The 19,126-nt window shown below is 38.8% G+C and overlaps 1 protein-coding gene across 2 annotated transcripts in view; it reads right to left on the bottom strand.

The window, feature by feature from the left end:
- Nucleotides 1-709: 709 nt before the first annotated feature.
- The window catches only part of BICD2 (BICD cargo adaptor 2), a 90,375-nt gene continuing 71,958 nt past the window's right edge, over nucleotides 710-19,126 (bottom strand). The window contains exons 6-8 of one of the 2 annotated variants that reach the window (XM_061473064.1): nucleotides 18,092-18,243; nucleotides 6,079-6,286; nucleotides 710-2,871 (exon numbers count right to left, since the gene is read on the bottom strand). In XM_061473064.1, the coding sequence (XP_061329048.1) occupies nucleotides 2,866-2,871; nucleotides 6,079-6,286; nucleotides 18,092-18,243 (366 nt within the window). In that variant the 3' untranslated portion in view covers nucleotides 710-2,865. Of the gene's footprint in view, nucleotides 6,287-18,091; nucleotides 18,244-19,126 lie in introns of both variants that reach the window. The other variant, XM_061473063.1, reaches the window with a different exon arrangement.

Consider the following 19,126-nt stretch of genomic DNA (forward strand, 5'->3'; position numbering starts at 1 on the left):
CCAGCACCTCAGCACCCTCACAGGGAAGAGCTCCTGCTCCCCTCTGGCAGTTTAAAGACATTCACCCTTGTCCTACCACTGCAGTCCCTGATGAAGAGTCCCAGATTAGCTGGTTTAATGCAACTCACTGCTACCAGGAATATAAACAATAAACAAAACAGTTCTAGGAATCCCACGTGGGGACTGAAGAGTTGTTAAACTATAGTATAGAACCATATTCCATCAATCAAGGAATATCCTTGTATTGATGGGGCAAACCTCAGCCTCGCCCTCAAGACTGTAAGCATACTCCTTCAGGGTTGTTTGTCAATTCTACTGGATAAACAACATCTTAATACATTTTGGCGAGTATATGAGAAATTAAGATGTAACTTCAGGAAGACTTGTCACCACTGCCACCAAAAGCATTAGTCCTACTCTCCCCTGTACTAGTTTGTGTACTAGTATACGAGTGTTTGCATGCTTGTTCAGTGAAACAGATTAAACCAGTCTGATCAGGGCCAAAGCTAGTCCCCGAAAATCTCATGGAACAGCACACAGGGTAAATATGAAGACAAGTAATCAGTTTTCTAGACCTGCAGAAAAGTGAGGTTTATGTTTTTAGTTTCTCTCAGATAAAAATTAACATTTCTTTAGCCCCACACTGAAAATGGCTCAGGAAGACTAATTGAAATGATGCTGCCTCAAAGCAAAAACACCAAGCAGAAAATGCAATTCCTGTTTTCTTTTATTGATACTGCTGATGCGACTACCTTTACGCAGGCAGATCTTTCCTACATTAAACATATTTCTATTAATTTGGAAGTAAGGTTTTGCCCTCTTTACCCCTCAGGTCACCCATGGACACACAGTTACACTTCACAGAAGTTTCCACATTCTCTTTAAGGTTTTTTTTGTGTTTTTTTTTGTTGGTTGTTTTTTTTTTTATTTACTTTTTTTTCCAGATCTGTGTAAAGGTTACTTGGCAGGAATACATGCATATGATGTTAAATGGAGACCAATCCACCACTAAAAGGTAATGCACATAAAACATAATACAGTACTTGGACATCATTCCAAATAAATACCCACATACAAATGTAGTTATTTTAAATGTAACAATATTTCTTATGAATCAATACTGTAACAGAAGATGGAAGTACAAGTCCCCACGTCTAGGAATAATAATGTTCTTTCCAGCAAACAGAAATCTTTTCCCCACTGTCAATATTATTTCAATTTGAACTTTTTTTGAGTAGTGGGAATGCTCCCCCTCAGCAAGTACCAATTTAATCATACATGTGAGCCTCAACAAACAGCTGAGCAATAGGCACAGCTTGTTGATGCACTTCTCTGTTTCTGTTTCCTGAAATTACAATTAGATACAACATGCAAGAGAAGATATCAATGCTTTGCTGTTCACATTCGCAAACAATACTATAGTTAAATGCATCCACCACCAACAAAGCTAACGTAATACCAGCAATCCCAATATGCTTTCTGTACTGTTACCACAGATGTGTTAATATATCTTGCTTCTTTGTTCAACATGAGTCTGGTTCCCACAATGTATTTGGGTTTGTTTAGTTTGATGGTTTTGTTTTGTTGTTTGTTTTTGTTTCTTTTTTTTTCCTCTACAGCCCTGAATTTGCAAGGATTTGCCTGATGAAATATCACTGACTAACAGAATTTGTTACAATTCCTTGAATATATAATCTCTATGTAAGACTACCCATTAAAACGTGCGAAGGGGGAGTTCACACAGTTTCACTTATTGCTCCATGTCTTCAATAAATTCCGAAACAGCTTTTCCATTTATTCTAAGTTACAGGACTTAGACTAAGCTATTCTAAGAGTCTCCCTTAAAATGATTAAAGGCACTACTGGCAATAATTAATGACAGAAAGGCGCTGATATATAACAGCCTATCATTGACAACTTTAGAATTTTACTTTCTAGATGTACCATAATTTGGCACAATAAAATGAAAAAGTAACAAAACAATTCCAATTTGGAATTTAACTGGTATAGTTGTATAAAATTCTGTTAATCAATAATACTTCAACTTCCTAGAACCCAGGAATTCTGGAATTTATAGGTAATACTACTTTAATATTTTTCAAGTGCCTATTACTGTTTTAACCAGAGCAGAGTCAAGTTTTCTTCTTGTTACATTGAACTATTCCTAAGAATAATAATACAATATGAAAAAAACCCCAGAATTTGAATACCCTGGATTTCTTAATTAACATGGCAGTTAAAAAAAAAAAAAAAATCAGTAATTTAGACATATAAAGCTTAATATTTTATAATAAAAAGCTGCTGAAGCACAGCACAGTTTAGCAGAGCTCCTGCTTTTTGTTGAAACTCTTTTCTAACTACAACCTAGAGTCCTCAAAAAATCTCTGCCACATGCTGATGCAGAAGTCAAATATCACAAGCCCAAATTGGAGAGAGACTATGAGCACAAACCACTGCATTTATATAAATCATTCTACAAAAGGAATTAAAGAAGCTAAAGAAAAATATCAAAATATCAAAAGTGCAGAGGTTTAACAATCAGACAAAAATGAGCATCTGCAATAAGAAATTCCTCCATCTGAACATTTCTAGTAGATCATAAACTAACATGGTGATCATTACATTTGAAGTAGGTTTCTTCAGCACTTGTAAGTTTTCTTACTGCAGCAGCACTTTTAGGTAAAGCTTGTTTGTTTTATAGCTTCAGACATAAAAAGGAAGTTTCAGGTAGTATATATAGGAAAAGGTGTTTTCAAAATTTAGGATCAGGTCAGTGGTTTTCATTCTTTGTGCAATGGGCTACCATAATGAAAGAGGCTAAGAAATGTTGTTGCACTGATGGAAAGGCCTTCTCCAGGGACTATTCTACAGCTGGAAAATGGAAAAATAAAATAGCGTTAGGGAAAAAAAAATAAATATCAGAACCTGTTTATTTCTCAAAGAACTGAAAACAACGTGCTGCAAAAGCAGGTTAGTTGGCTGAGGGTGTCTGTTAGCTTATTGGGGTAGAAGCAGCTACCTTAGCTCACCAGTCAAACAATGCTGTAGGAGTTTAGCCTGGAAGGAATAGCTTTGCAGAAAGAACATTTCTTACAAGTACTGAATAAAGCTTTGCTGTTCAAGCACAACTTAATAGCGATGAACGTGCAAGAAACATTTTCAGTGAAGCTTCAGGTTCTCCAGAGACATGCAGGTCAGTTATATCATGCAGGCCAATGCAGAGAACATAATTCAGAAGAAGAGCCTGCTTGCAGAGGTAGGTGACAGCTTAAGGAATTTTCCATGCTTTATCCCAACCCATTGGAAGTGATATGAAGGACTTACAGAAAATGTACCTTTCAAGAAACTGTTAATCAAGAATGACAAGACTCAATCTTAAATAATATCTAAAAATACAAATAGCAGGATCAAGTCACCTTATCACCACTCTTCACTTCTTTTTGTAACACGTGCTCCAAGAAGTCAACCCATAAACTTGACAAGCTCAAACAGCAGTCAGGTTGGCTTTTTTGCTTGTTTTTTTGATGATTCACAGAAATTAATGAAGATGAAAATGACTACTGAGACTACTGGCATAACAGCAAAATTGTTCCTACTTGGAACTAAAAGCATGAGTCAAGACTGATAGTAATAGTCTGGTACCACTGTCTGGTACCCCTGTGGTGGTAACACTGAAATCTTTCAAGAAAGTTCCAATTAATTTGAAATAAACTAACAATGCATCCAATTATGGTTTCCAATTTACCTTTTTGCCATTAGTATTTTGCAAAATTACTGCTGTTAGAGACATGGAAGCAGTGAAAAGCATATTAAAGATTCCTACCTTTAGTAGTGGAAACAAAATTGTAACTGTTTCTATAGAAGCAGAGAAAGTTAGCATTCAAATGTGGCTTTTACAAAGTATTTTTAAATTATTCTTAATGCAACAATGAGAAGAATAAAGGCCTTTTGGAAGATTGTGCAGTAACAAGAAAAGCAGGATTGAAAATTGTTAAAAGATGTCTCGCTTCTAAAATATCAGACCTGCTACTTAGCAATATTAAAGCTCAAATTCAGGAGAACTCAATGTTTTCTAAAAAGAAAGTAATACTAGATGCACAGGGCCTGGTTTCCTAAAGCCAGAATTGCTATTTCTTTAAACTTATCAAGCAGTGAAGTTTGAGAATATATGAGTACTAATGAAGTTAACATATTACAGTTAAATCACTTTTTCCTCCTCTCAATAATGATAAATGCAATTCTGGCACTGAGCTGTGGTGTTCCAATGTTCCCAGCTTTGTAGCAAGGTTTCTAATATTCCATTTGTTTAAAGTCTCCCTGCATGAATTTAGAAGTCTTCCCCTTCTCCATCCCCCAATATCTGGGAAGCCAAAATCCCCTCTGGTTTCCCCTCACTGGAAAAACAAGCTGTGCTCCTTATTACCTTATATTAGTACTGTGATACCTCCTGACTACTTATAAGCAGAGTGGCAATGTGCAGGAAGCAAGCTGCTGATCATCTATAAGAAATGGTAGTGAGATGAGGCAGTACCACACCAGGAGTATTAGAATGGCATTATAAAACAGCACAACGAAGCAGACAACTTGCAGTCTCACACTGCTTTTAGTAATACTAGAGGCATACAAAATTATTTGAAAGAGTACAAAATGAACAGGGCTTTACACTAAAATAAAGTTCGAGGCACTTTAAAACTCTGGTTTAGAGAAGCGTGCCTTCCTGTGCTCCACAAGTTTTCCACAATTTTAGAAGCAACATTTTCAATCTTTTTCTCTTATGTAGGCACCAATTATGAAGTACACTTCTATATTATCAAATATACTGTAATTAAGTGGCTAAAAAGGCCTCTTAGAAGTTTAATAGCAGACAAAGGTTTACTTGTTTTTAAAGATTAACATGTATACTAAGCTACTTCATAAATAATTATTAGCAGAATGATCTGGTTCAATTTCCTGTGCCTATAATGTAGAGCCCTATGAAACATGTGCTTGCATAAGGAATGCAGTATCTTTTGTGCATTTAAAAAATAAATAATGATCAGAGCTCTGAAATACTAACCCTGTTTAGGTTAATACTGAAAGCTGAGAAAACCTGTTTTGTGACTGACAATACTAGACCATAGTCACATTAATTCTACACATACATGTTGTGTGGCTACAGTAATACATAAAACAGATTCTTTTCAAAGCATTATCTTTGCAAGGAGCAATATCAGACCACAAAGATCCTTTCAGGACATGACACTTTTCCACAGCATAACTTCTTAAAGTGGAACTGTCTACCACATAGGATCCCAATTCTTCAAATTTAAAGTTTTATATCAGATGGGGTAAATATTGCGTATTTTTAATATAAATGTGCAAGTTTATTCTGTTAACCCTCTGAAGAGAGGGAAGCAGAGTGTAAATAACATACCCTACCAATATTCCTTGTAGCTTTTATAGCCTATAAAAGCTTTAGGACTTTGGACAGTGATGATCTGACAGCAAGTTCTTAATATCTGCCACAACAGGCAAATTAAGTTTGGTTCCAGTTTCAAAATGCTCTGCATTTTAACATTTGCTTTTCATCACTTCTTAAGCCACAATAACAAGGAAGGTTTTCTGTTTGTTTCTGCCTGTAAATGCTTTTCCTGAAGTATGCTGCAACCCTGGAGAAAGGATCACATTTGTACTACACAAACTACAATTAGTAGCACCAGATATGCTATATCAGGTGTACTCTTTTAACACTCACCATAAACAGCAAAACCCATACATGTTAACTGTGGAAAAAAGCTAATTCCTTTCCACTATTAACTTGTTAATAGCATCCCCATACTTACGAATTAGTTACAGTTAAGACCACCATAATACAATTTGTATTACCTGGTTCAACAACATACTAGTACAAGCCAACTCACTGTGACATTAGATAGTGGGGATTTACGCTGACAGTTACAGCATAAGATAAGATGCATAATGTGATTTTTCTACATACCTGTCCTAGTCACAATAGATTTTATATTTCTCATTACAAAAAACCTGGTTGTTAAGGACAGATCCTTCAGACCTGTCTCCGCAGGACTGAATATGACTTACGCCTGGGTTACTGCTCTTGGCTTTGGAAGATTTTGTACGTGCCCTTTTGGACTGCTCATGGTCAAGCTCCAAATGCTCCAGCCGCTGGGTCAGTGCCAGTTTCTGCTGGATAGCCATCCGAAGCAAGGAGTTCAGAGTCTTCTTCTCATCCTCGGCTGCTGCAAGCTGCCGCTGCATTTCATCCAACTGTGTGACATATTCGTCACATCTGCAATGAAATATATCAATCTTTAGCAATCCTGTTTCCATCTGTAACACATGAATCCCTTGTGTCTGGCCAATATTAGCAGGGATAGCTTTGCAGTTGTCTGCATACGCACTCTTTTACATAGAAATTTCAACCACACTGTAGAAAATCACAATTACTTTCACTGGAGTTCTTACAATTCCACATACCACACGTTCACGCCTTTCAGGATGTGGCAGAATTAACAGCAACCTTAAACTATGAAAGTGTGGGACCTGATGTAGAAGTACTCATGTCTAAAGATTTGTCAGATGTCCTTCCAAAGTGAGCAGACACAATGCAGTCAAGTCACTTTTCTGTCTACTTATACAGAGACCACTATAGTTCTAACCTTTAGGCTGGAGTCTGAGGAGTTCTGCAAAATGACCATTGCTATTTTATCATTTGATGAGCACCTGAAATTCATAGTTTGTTACTTCACACTTTGGGTTGGAAAGAACCTTAAGATCATTTAGTTTAACCCATCAGGGGAGGGACGCCTCACCCTTGACTATGTCGCCCAAGGCTTGAACAGTGCCAGGTATGGCTCACTTACTACTTCTTTGGGCAACCCATGCCAGTGCCTCACCACCCTCACAGTAAAGAACAAACAACAGATTTCCACTGGTGACTGAGCAGCAATGTTACAAGCAAGCATCCTTCATAATTCTACATTAACCTATTCAGATTCCTAAAAAATCTATAAATATTGGTTTATTACTGTTATCTCTACAGCAAGTGGCCTTTATATAATTGTTTTCACCTTCAAAATTAATTTTAAAACAGATAAAAAAAGGAACTGAGTGTTACTGGGAATGCTGTGTGCATGTGTGTGGGGAAGCTGTATAGATGCCTGCAAGCTGTTTAGTCTATGGTCATTTTCACTGAGCTTGAAAGCTACAACTTTAATTGCACAGTGCGTCATGGCAAAACTTGTGTCTTTACATGTAGATGCATATTTACTGCACACATAGAAGACCAATTACATATATGATAGAAAAATAAGTACACACAGGTACCAGCTGGAATTTACAGTGACCACATCTGTAAAATAAAACTTCTTCGTAAAAGCAAAAACAATCCCAAAGAAGCCTCTTTTAACATCAAAGTGGAAAACCCTCTGACTTAATGGGACATTTATCATCATTCATTAAGGGCCAAACCTTATCCCATTTGCCATGAGCACTAAAGAAGAACACAGTCTGAAATGGCCCCAGGAGCTCTGAAAGGCAACAATAGATCTTGCGGGCACAACATCCTCCCCTCTCAGTGAAGGATGAGGGCATGGCTACAGAAATAAGAAGCTCACAACATGACCACTAACCATGCAGCCTGCTGCTCTGCATTGCCAGAGATGTATTTTCTTCACTCGGTGGGGAGCAAGGCACAGACTGGGAGGTCTGAGGGGTTTCTCTCCAGTTTTCAAACACTCCTGACATTTGAGGTGAAAAGCACAAGTCTGGTTATATCACGAGTTACCTTTCTTCTACCCACACCTCAAACCTGATTCCTTCAAAGCTCCCCTCCTGCAAACCAGGAGAACGTCCAGAAAGTGTTACAAATTCCTCAAGGAATGTAAAGTGATTGCCTCAGCAAAATATGATCTGACACTGGAGTGACCTGTCCCCATTACCCTTGTTTCACTCTCAGTATTACTCTCCCAAGAGATAAGGGCAAGGTGAAATTATGGGGAGTTTCCATGCTCCCCCTTTCCTAGCTCCTTTCTTGTGAATCAAAATGTATCCACTTTTTTTGTGTACAGAACAGGATGTTAAATTAGCCCTGGGGTTTCCAGTGCAGTGAAGCAGTGTCAAGATTACTGCAGGCTGTCTACTTAGAGGCGCTAATCAAAGCCAGCCAAGGCAGGTGGCAGGTTTCTCCCTGACTCCCTGCCCCATTTAGAAATAAAAGAGGAAATAAAAAGAAAACAAAACCATTGCAGTAAAACAGAGTAGGGAATGCCACATAGTCTTGCTTATGTCCCTTCATCCTCTTCTCTAAATGTTTCTGGTGTTCAAATGCCTCTCGATCTAACACAGTGCCAAACCTGAGAGCTCACTGGTAACACAGACAAAGCTTGTCAAGAGTCTAGAAGGCAATACAGTCGTTCAGACGTGAGCCAAGCTATAATTAAAGTCCTGATTTTGATTCCAAAAGGTTATTGTAGAAAGTCATTATCTCATCAAGCTTTCTGTTAGCACAGAGGTTTAAAATTATAACATCAAATGACTCTCCTTAGAAATTACAAGGCATTCACTATTTCAAATACCTAAATTAGTTAGATTCCCCATCCCTCCCTCCCATAAAACTCAATTCAACGAGTTCTGCCTTCCTTTTCAACAAAAAAGAAGTGTTACCAGTAGCATTCCTGCAGCTGCATTTTTTTACTGTATTCTAATAAGTGTTCTCTCCTATACAGAGGAGGATCAGGGAGAGGCAGGACTGTTAACTACTATGACTACACACAGAGTCATACATCCTAAACCTGTTGTCCTGATCTTTAAGTCAAATGAAGTGATACAGCCTCAAGACCTACACTAGCAAAACACAGCAACTGCTCACTTGATCAGAACAAGTGGGGATTGAAAAGTTTCCTAGAAGTGGATGTAGACATTGCATGTGGAGAGGGATCTGCCTTCTGTTCACTGACTCCCAATTTAATTTTCTCCAAAAAGCTAGCCTCCCTAAGCACTGAAGAGGACGCAGCCGCTAACACTGCTCTACCTAGTGGTAGTTGCTACGTATTGTTATGGTATGTGTATCTATTCCTGTGGCTTTGCAGATACAATGATAAAAGATCCTTCCCTTTTCCAGTTTCATTTGCCATGTGCTGAGCTACTTCCCAGCTATATATTCAATACAAAAGCCAACGACGGAAAATTTTGTCGTTTTAAAACCATCTTTGACAGAAAATAATTGAGCTTTCATGCTTTAAAGAATATGAAATTACTATAAACCTGCTGTACATTTACACATTCACAGTTTTAAGTGGATAGAAGGCTTTGATGTTGCCTGTTTTCTTATGACTGGTAATTAACAACAAAAAGGGATCTTAAGGAGACATCAACTGGATTTTTAAAAACAACAGCCGAAGCAAGTATCTACACAGAGGAAATATCCTGAGTGATAAATGTAATGATACAAAATAAAAACTAAATCCTCTAAAACACTGTCTGAAGCCAAATTACTGAAAACTAGAAGAGTTGTCTCGTTTTCAAAAGCTGCATACCACTGCTTCCCACAAATGCCAGTTGTGTCTTATTTCTACATACCATTTTAGTTAAGCTTTAGTTTGTACTATATTCAATAACATTTATAGCTTAATTTAGTATTGACTCAAGATCTGTTTCAGAAAGAAAAAAGGGATGTAACCAAATGCACCTGGACATAATTACAACTTTTCCCCCTCCTCTGCAATCAATATAGTACCCCGTGACAACTTCCAAGAAAGCAAAACAGATGTGACTGAAGGAAACCTTTAACTTTTAGCTCAAGAGATCACAAGACCTACATAAGAAATTAAAACAGGGATAATTTAAAAAAAAACAAAAAACAAAAAACCCACTGGGAAACATATTAGCAGAGAAGCAGTTAAAATTATGTAAATGAGCACTGCCTGCATTCTGCTATAAGGGCTATTAGCCAGCTGCTATTTCAAACTGAATCTTTATATTAGAAATTAATATTAATGGCTGAATTTTACCACCTTCCCCCACTTGACTGCAGAAACAAGGCCCACTACTGAGTAAGCATCTTTTAGACATTTTTAGGCTTGCACAGTTGTAAGCCATGCACATCCCAGCTTCAGTAATGTGGTGTTCAAGAATCCCTGAAGAACAAAATAAAGCACAAATCCTGAAGAAGGCAGAAGAAAGAAATCCCAGATTTAGGCAGTTCAGGATTACAGATAAGCAAGTTTAAGGGAATATCTATGGAAACCTTAGCTAATTACTAATTTTCCTCAATACCTTGATCTTGTCCGAGTTCTGTATTTGAAGGGAATAAATCCTTTGGCCTGTATTTGTATAAATCATTGTGATTTTCACTAAGAACAGAGAATGGCTTATAACCAGCGATAGTTTTCCAGAATGTTGCTAATAAGCCATGTATAATCAATGTCCATTAGTAAAAACTATTAAAGTAATCAGACCACAAATCTCTCTTGTAGTTTGAAGCATATGGGAAGAATTATCTCCAGCACTGAAAGGGAACAATCAGCTCAACGCTGCTGGACGCTGCCGCTCTTCTAAATGTCCACTGATAAAAACTCTCAAGGAGTAATCATAAACTTTATGGCAAATTCCCTCCTCCTAGAATTTAAAAAAAAGGCTGCTGTTGTATATTTCAAGGTTGAAATTAACAACCCTATTAACTACATTATAATGAAGTTAAAGCTATCACACAGGCAAGGCATTTTTCCCAGTTCTTCACTGAAGGAGGTAGCAAGGCCTGGAGGAACTAATCCTGAATTTCCCATCCCTTTCTACCCAAGACCACTGAAGATGTGCAAGTGCTTTGTTTTTTACAGGCTATGAGCACTGACACTTTGCATTAATTGCCAAATGAAACCAAGACTTGCCTATCTAAAACACTGTGGATACAAATAACTGCTGCTGCAGTAGTCTCCCGTATCAGGTAAGGTAACTTGCTTTCCATTTTCATTAAAAGCAAAACAGCAAATAGGCAACAAGAGTTGGTATTGTCACTACTCTGAATATTTCTAAGGCACCTCCTATGTTTCACTCTCCTTAACAGCAGGCATACAAACAAAGCACCACACACAGAGGAATCAGTGGTGTGGACACAGCCGCTTAAAGAATATCTGGGAAAAGAAGAGTGGGAACTCATCCTTGCAACCCAGGTCCAGGGTCTACCTACAAGGGGCACAATCACCAAGGTTGAGTTTCAATATATGCAGCATTACTTGCAGTACATATTTTAACTGCCAGATACATTTACAGTCTAAAGCAGGCCCATTAGTGTACTAACCATGAGTGTGTGCAAGACATATCTCATGGGCTTTTGTAGCCTGTATATAAGATAGTTGAATGCCTTTGTTCAGCCTGGATGTCTCCTTGCTTTCATGTGTGTGCTGGCAACCCAGGCATTTTTCTCTTCAGACATCATTCATCACCTCTATATCTAGCATCAAGAATAGGAGGCAAATGCTGTTACTTCCATCTGGGAATCCCATTCTGGAAATCTTCAAAGTTGTATTTTCTGTGTCTGGGACCTCTGAGCATTTACTCTACAGGACATTGTTAGAGAAGTTGAGTAGTTCTTCTACTGTGTGGAGTCCAGGATGGAGACCCTTTAGCAACCGTTCTCAGTTCTGCACTGTTCTCTGCATTAGTTTAAACTCCTTTATATTCTGCAGGCCTTTGCTGTCCACGAACACAAGACTGTTTTCCCACATGCTTTGGATACTTGGAAAACTGACAGAGCTTGTATTACTCTTAACTTTTGTATGCATTCATTTGAAACACCTTTCTCTATTAATCAACAAAAGCTAGCTGCTGTTCCTTATGTGTAATCATGGCTTTGTTTCTTTATCACAAGCCCTCTCTTGTAATTTTAAGCTCATGTTAAGCGCTGCTGGTCTTTCCAGTATGACCTAACTGTTTAACCACTTGTCCCCTTGCTGACTGTTGCAATTGTTTGTATCTCCCTTTACTTATAATTTATGAAACACTGGAACATGGGAACAGCCATTAATTACAAGCAGGCACATTTGTTCTCTGCTTTTGAAAACTTCTCCTTCTGCTAGAGTTCTTGATTACTGTTCTATGTTCATTTTATAGGGATGAGACATGTCTGTCCTCTTACTATCTCTGCTTCTTCTCAGGCTCTGGAAAAGAAACAGAGAACACATGACTAGCAAAGTTGAGAAACCTGCATCTTTAATCAGAGGAGTGAAGATGTGTCCCAAGTCACTTCTCAGAAACATTTTAAGTCTGTCAAGGTTTATTAGGACAAATGCAACTTCATATGAATATAATTGTTTGGGTTTGTTGCCTTCCTTGACCACATAAGCCAAGAAGGAGCCAGCTTGGCTGGGTTTAGCCTGCTTTACTCCATCCACTGCAACAGTTTGGCTGTGACCTGTCACACAGGAGGTACTTCTAGAGAAAAGAGATTATGGTGTCCTCCCATGAGTGCACGAGTACTCAACATGTAGGTTAAAGAGACAAGAAACTTGCAGGCTATATCAAATGACAGAAAACCAGCAGTAAAATGACACAGGGAAGAGAAAGCTGAAAAACCATGCTGTACTTCCATTGTGTATGGTTTCTGCCATTTCCTAGATTTAGTAGAAATTTTATAAGGATGCTTACTCAAATTCTACTAATTCAAACTCAAGGAAAAGACTAGCATAGCAAAATAAATACCCTTTGCTTTTTAACATGCAGATTTGTGTTTAAACTGCTCTCTTGTCCAATCCATTACAAGCTTTTCTCAATGAATTCTTTTCTTGGTTGTGAAGTGATGGCCATACTGGCCTCCTGTTTTTCATCTAACCATCCTTTAAGGACTTTAACCTGAATCGTGAGTTGGTGCATCTACACACCTGTGCTTCATTATTAATGACAGTGTACTCTGGAAACTGCAGGCTCAGAGGTGTTCTCCAAACAACTAGCAGAACCCTACAGCCTTCTTACCCTCTCCCTGCTTAATGCAAAGTTAAGTGAAACAAGACTCAAACTTAAATTCCAAGCTAGGTTTTTCTCCTCTGTGGTGATACAGTATTTGTTTCCTCCAAAATCCATTTTAAGAAACCTAAACTCTAATGTGCTTGCAAGTTTGAATGACAAATGGCTTACAGGCAATCTAGAAACATACCTTGACCTACAAGACAAGGAAACTGCTTCACTCCCACCCCAAGTCATTGGAAAACAGGACATACACACTTCATGTTCCCTCAAAGCCCTTGGGAAAAGCACTTTGTATAGCAAAGACAGGAATCAGTCTTTCTTCTGACAATATTTTAAAGGAAGATGAATTAATTAATCTCAAATTTGCTACTAAACTCCCTCCTTGTAGGGATTTATATTATTTTGTGCATTAAAAAAAAAAATCTTCCTATTTTTTTAAGCTGTTAGATAAGAGTTTAAAAAATAATATAAGCCTACCATATTATGTTTTTGGAAGTTACAAATTTTTGCCAGAAAGGAAACAGCAGCAGCTCCTAGCTCTGTGCTCCCCACACACCACTTTGAAGTAACCTGAATAGCAGCATAGGATCTACTACTAATCTGGGAACTTCTCACTCATTGCTTTCTCCTTCTATGGGGCTTTCAACATAGGGTGCTGGTCACACTAAACTCAATAAATACTCAACAAACACTTTGAAAGTAGCCCTCTGATTCATATATACCTGAACAAAGACCTGAGTAAGACGAGTTACGTGCAAATATGTGGTCTTTACACTGTTTTGTTATAGTGTAGTTAACACTCAGAAGCAGTTCAAACTCTTAGCGCAAACTGCATTTTAAAGACTCATTCTGCCTTTTTGAAGAATTTATTTGAAACAAATTAGTTCTTAGGTTATACTGTGTAAGGTCCTACACCTGGGTTGGAGCAATCCCAGGCACAGCTACAGGTTGGGCAGAGAAGAGATTCAGAGCAGCCCTGTGGAGAAGGACTTGGGGGTGTTGGTCGATGAGAAAATGAACATGAGCCGGCTTCAGTGTGCGCTTGCAGCCCAGAAAGCAACCGTATCCTGGGCTGCATCAAAAGGAGCGTGACCAGCAGGTCGAAGGAGGTGATCCTGCCCCTCTGCTCTGCTCTTGTGAGACCTCACCTGGAGCATTGTGTGCAGTTCTGGTGTCCTCAACATAAAAAGGACATGGAACTGTTGGAACAAGTCCAGAGGAGGCCATGAGGATGATCAGGGACTGGAGCACCACCTGTATGAAGACAGGCTGAGAAAGCTGGGGCTGTTCAGCCTGGAGAAGGCTGCGTGGAGACCTCAGAGCAGCCTTCCAGTGTCTGAAGGGGGTCTATAGGGATGCTGGGGAGAGATTCTTCATTAGGGACTGTAGTGACAGGACAAGGGGTAAGGGGTTAAAACTTAAACAGGGGAAGTTTAGATTGGATATAAGGAGGAAATTCTTTCCTGTTAGGGTGGTGAGGCACTGGAATGGGTTGCCTAAGGAAGCTGTGAATGCTCTATCCCTGTCAGTGTTCAAGGCCTGGTTGGACAGAGCCTTGAGTGGCATGGTTTAGTGTGAGGTGTCCCTGCCCATGTCAGGGGGGTTGGAACTGGATGATCTTAAGGTCCTTTCCAGCCCTAACTATTCTATGATTCTATGATGGTAAAAATTCTGAGTGGTTTGTATAAAGCCTTATTTTCTTTCACCAATTTGCAAGAATTTAGTCTTTAAAATACAGAACATACTCAGGTATTATTGTAATTCAATGTTGCAAGTGTAGTGTAAAACTGACTGCCTTCTGAACAATGTTCAATTTTATAAAGACAAGCTGTTCTGTTTTAAATGACTAAGTAAATACTTTTATAACCCTCTAAAAGCCAGTAACCACACTAGTGTATTTTGTACAATGAATTTTGAGAAAGATTATTTTGGGAAATTCTCTTTTCAAACAGCTGCTCCAAAGAGCTGGTAAAGTACAGGAGCCAGTTGGTATCTGTAGAGAAAAAGAAGCACCACTTCACATCTTGTAATAAAACTGAAGGCTGCACCCTAATGAACATTTGCTATATTGTTTGCTGTTGATTTACATTTTGCAGCAAGTGTAAGCTTACTTGACACAGTAAAACAAATGAGATGTTCAGCTTTCCTTTGGATCTTAAATTGAGAAGTGACTGCATTCTTTTCTTTTTATTTTTCAGGAGATTATGAAGTTTACCAATGAAACATCAAATATTTGATTGCAATACAATGACACATAAATACCGACTGCAGTCTAATTAAGCAGATATTTCCATTTTCAGTTCTACAGGTCAGATTTTCACCCGGCTTCCAGTCTGTTTGTACATATAACAGGGATATTTGTTTCAATTAAGAAACTCTGGATTTTAACAACACAGCTATTGCATGTATATCTATAGTACTTTACACAATCCCTGATTTACTCCTTTGTCCAACAACCTGATTTTAGCCATACAGTGTTATCTAGAGTGCTGGAGCAGACCCTCAGTGCTGACGTGTTTATCTGTGTTTTGTAAACTTTCCTTTTTATCAGGCTGAGGTCTTTCTGTATTTTCATTACTTATTAAAAATAGCTGTAGTATTGTCAAATCAGTGGGATTAACCTACTTTGAAAAGGAAATTAGGTCAGTTACTATATTCATTCTCAGCCTTCAACTCTCATGTACTGTTACAGCTCTTTTGCATCTTACAAAATGGGCATTTTCCTGTGAAAATACCTATCTCAGGGCAGCAGCAGTCTGTTATCCCACACTTGAACATAACAGCAAAACAAACACATTGGGGTAAAGAACCCATCACTTGTGATTAGGATCTGGTGACACAAATATCTTGGCCAGAGAAAAAACACAACTTACTGCGCACTTTTAAGGGACTCAATTCACAGGTTTGTGACGGTGAAGACATACTTCTGGTATATGAAACACACCTGAACACCAGATTCCAAGTGGCTTTTGAGGCTGTCTTTGACAAAGCACTTAAGAATACCCCTTCCAAACTTACCTTACCTGAAAGAGACTTGGATGAAACAGCCACTGACAGACGAAGGCACTCAGCCAACCACCAAGCTACTACCAGTCTCTGACCAGAGACCGGGGAGGAAGGGGTAGCAGTACCCTACCTGCAGTAATAGCTCCTGATAGCTATTGTGGCATCTGAAATACTGGGCACAGTGGCAGAAAGCAGCAGTTCCTCATGATCGGCGCAACTGCCGCTGTCCCAGGCAAAATATGAGGCCTGGCTGCTTCCCTGCCATGCCTCCACTGGGAATGCAGATGCTCATAGGACTTGCAGCTCAGAAGACCACATCTCCACTCACTCCACCCTCACTTCTTATAGCCTTCCTTTGCTCTTGGCCCCTTGTTTTTTTCACTGCTCTTACTAAGTAAAGCTTAACTGCAGATACTGCAGTTGTTCGTTTAGGCAGAGGATCGGTTGCGCATCCCCAGGCAGAGTTCACTCCTGCCTCTCGTCATCTGTGAGAGCTCCAGGACAGAGCTCTTAAGTCTCGCTTTCAGAAAAAACATTATTCTGCTTCCAGTTTCCCCACATCAAGGAATTCTGATTGTCTTCCCAGTAAAAGGACAAAACTGACCTCTAGATAATGCATCAAGAGAAAGGCAGAGAGAGCATTACCCTCCAGCATGTCTCTGATAGCTCCTCTCCAAATCATTCACAGTCACTTGATTTCACACTGAGGCAGAAAAATAAATATGTAGGGAAAACATACTGCAGTTATGTGTAATTCAGACAGCTAGCTCTCTGCATCTAGGAAAAAGAACTGAAAGTTAAGAGCATGCTTCCTCTCAGCTTCACGCTGATCTACAGCTAACAAAGAGACTGCAATTTCTGCATGTTAAGTACACTGCAGAGGAGGAGAGAGAGGGGAAAGCAAGCAGGACAAATCCAGACTGTACAGGGGCATTCTTTTCTCTGGCGTAATGAGCTGCTGCAATTCAACCTTTAGCATTCCTTGGTATCCATTTTTCCTTTCTATGCTTACCCACATGCATTGATATTGCTGAGAAAGGCTGTATCATCAGGAAGCCTAAGATTAGCCAAGGAGCTGCAGAACCAGCCCCACAAAAGACCCATACTGAAAAGCCTCAGGAATCCTCAGAAGCACTCTTCTGATTCCTTTCTATGGTACTTTTTAGCAGATGACAGAAAAAAAATCTTTTCTGTGATGTTGGCTTTTTTTTTTTTTTTAAACATGCCCACAGAAGGCAGCAGCATACAGTGCACACAGACTCCCCCATCTCCTTGGGTTAGCTTAAAAGCAAGTGTCTAGGTTACATTAAACAGCATCCTTTGCAGTCTCTCTTCTCTACCTTCTTTAGGCAATGCACGGAATATGCAGGCATATGAATATTACCAAGGGTGTCCCTGTAAACCCCACCGAGCTGGGACTGGCAACCTTTAGATAAAGATTTTTCTTTTCCCATCTTTCAGGATCATCTCCACACAGGAGCAACTGAATGCTCCTTAGCTGTGAAGCAGATTTGGATTTTGTAATGTGATGTTGTTGCCTCAACATTCATCAAAAGAAACATGTAGACTTAAGGAAGAAATCAGTGATAGTAGCAATAAGCAACATGCAGATCAAAGTAGCATTTATCACATCTACAGCATGTGGTATGTCAGCAAGCACAAATAAACAGAAGAAAGTTCCAAAGACACGTGCAACCCAAATCAGCTCATGCAGGTAAATGAAATGTCAGAGATGGCAAAAGCAGGATGAACAAACTAAGAATAGTAAGATGTCTGCAAAATCTTTACTTTTTCTGGATTATTACAGGTCATGCAGAGTCATATCTTTATTGTGTAATAAACACTCTATTTGTCCTGTTAAACGTCACTCCTTCTCAGAGTTAATGGCTTCAAGAACCTGGGATAATCTTGCACCCAAATTAAATACCACCACCACAGGTTCTTGGTTTGTATCAACATACTATATCCCTGGCATTTCTCTCATCAATCAGAACATATCACAGACAAACACCATAAGCAACGCACCTGGAAAAAGGCATTTTTCTCTTCTGCATGGGGAAGTGGGTGTTAAGCTCTTCCCCCACACAAGCAAGAAAATGACATTTTGCAGAGTTCTTATGTTCTTTACCTTGTAGCAAACATTGCTCTCAGGGAAGAGAATGTAGCAGCATCTTCTTTCAAAGCCTTCAGCTCATTTCGTAGCTTCATCATGGTCTCTGTAACCATAGCTTTCTCATTTTCATACTTGCTTTTTAGGTTGGCAAGGGCTACCTCTGCAGTCTGTTTACCAAAAAGAACAGAAACGTGCTAGTTAATGAAACTCTTCACAAAGTGGCTGGCTAAGGCATCTGTAATCCCTATTCACATGATGAAACATTTACTCTGTACTGGAATGTTAAAATTTTGGTCAACTTTTCTTGTACAGATTAAGTAAGATCTCGTTTTTGAACACTGGAAACAGATTGGACATAGGGGTCTCCTACTCCCATTAACCCTGCAGCATCTAGGGAAGTTACAGAATATACATTAAGTGACTCCCATCTCCAGCCACTAAAAGAAGTTAAACTTCACATACTTCAAATACAAAATAGTCTACCTAGTATCTCTATATTTAAATGCATTCATCAATCACTTGCACAATTCCTAACCCCTACAGCATTTTGCCTTTCGAGACACCTTTATTAAAATGTGCAAAAACACCCTGAAAGAATGTATATATTTCTTAAACAACACTATGCTTTTTTTAAAGACAACTTTAATTTGTATTACTTTAACTTCAGAGGAGACAATGAAGCACGTCACATGTGTCTTAATGGCAGTTATTGATGCACTAAGGTGTATCAAATGGCACAGACCAATCCCCAAGCCCTACTTTTAACCTTTCCACCCCTGTTATTTGGACCATGCTCTTATATCACATCCTCATCTTAGCAGGCTTTTATTTTGCAGTTTGAGAGAGAAGAGTACTTAATTATTTTGAGTTACTACTCAAAATTAATACTAGAATTAGGTTACTCCTAGGATTCTTTCAAGTAGAAAGTAAGATTTACCTCTTCATTTTAGGTGTCTTACATGAAATATAATCTGATAAAATTCAGACAGGCAGTAAGATTAATAAACAACCTCATGAGTATGTGACAAGCAAAAATCAGTTAAAGCCACT

The sequence above is a fragment of the Pezoporus flaviventris genome, unplaced genomic scaffold (genome assembly GCF_033815535.1).
Source record: "Pezoporus flaviventris isolate CSIRO_AGI_PZ_B2104156 unplaced genomic scaffold, CSIRO_AGI_Pfla_v1 ptg000073l, whole genome shotgun sequence".
In the NCBI taxonomy this organism is placed as follows: Eukaryota; Metazoa; Chordata; class Aves; order Psittaciformes; family Psittacidae; genus Pezoporus; species Pezoporus flaviventris.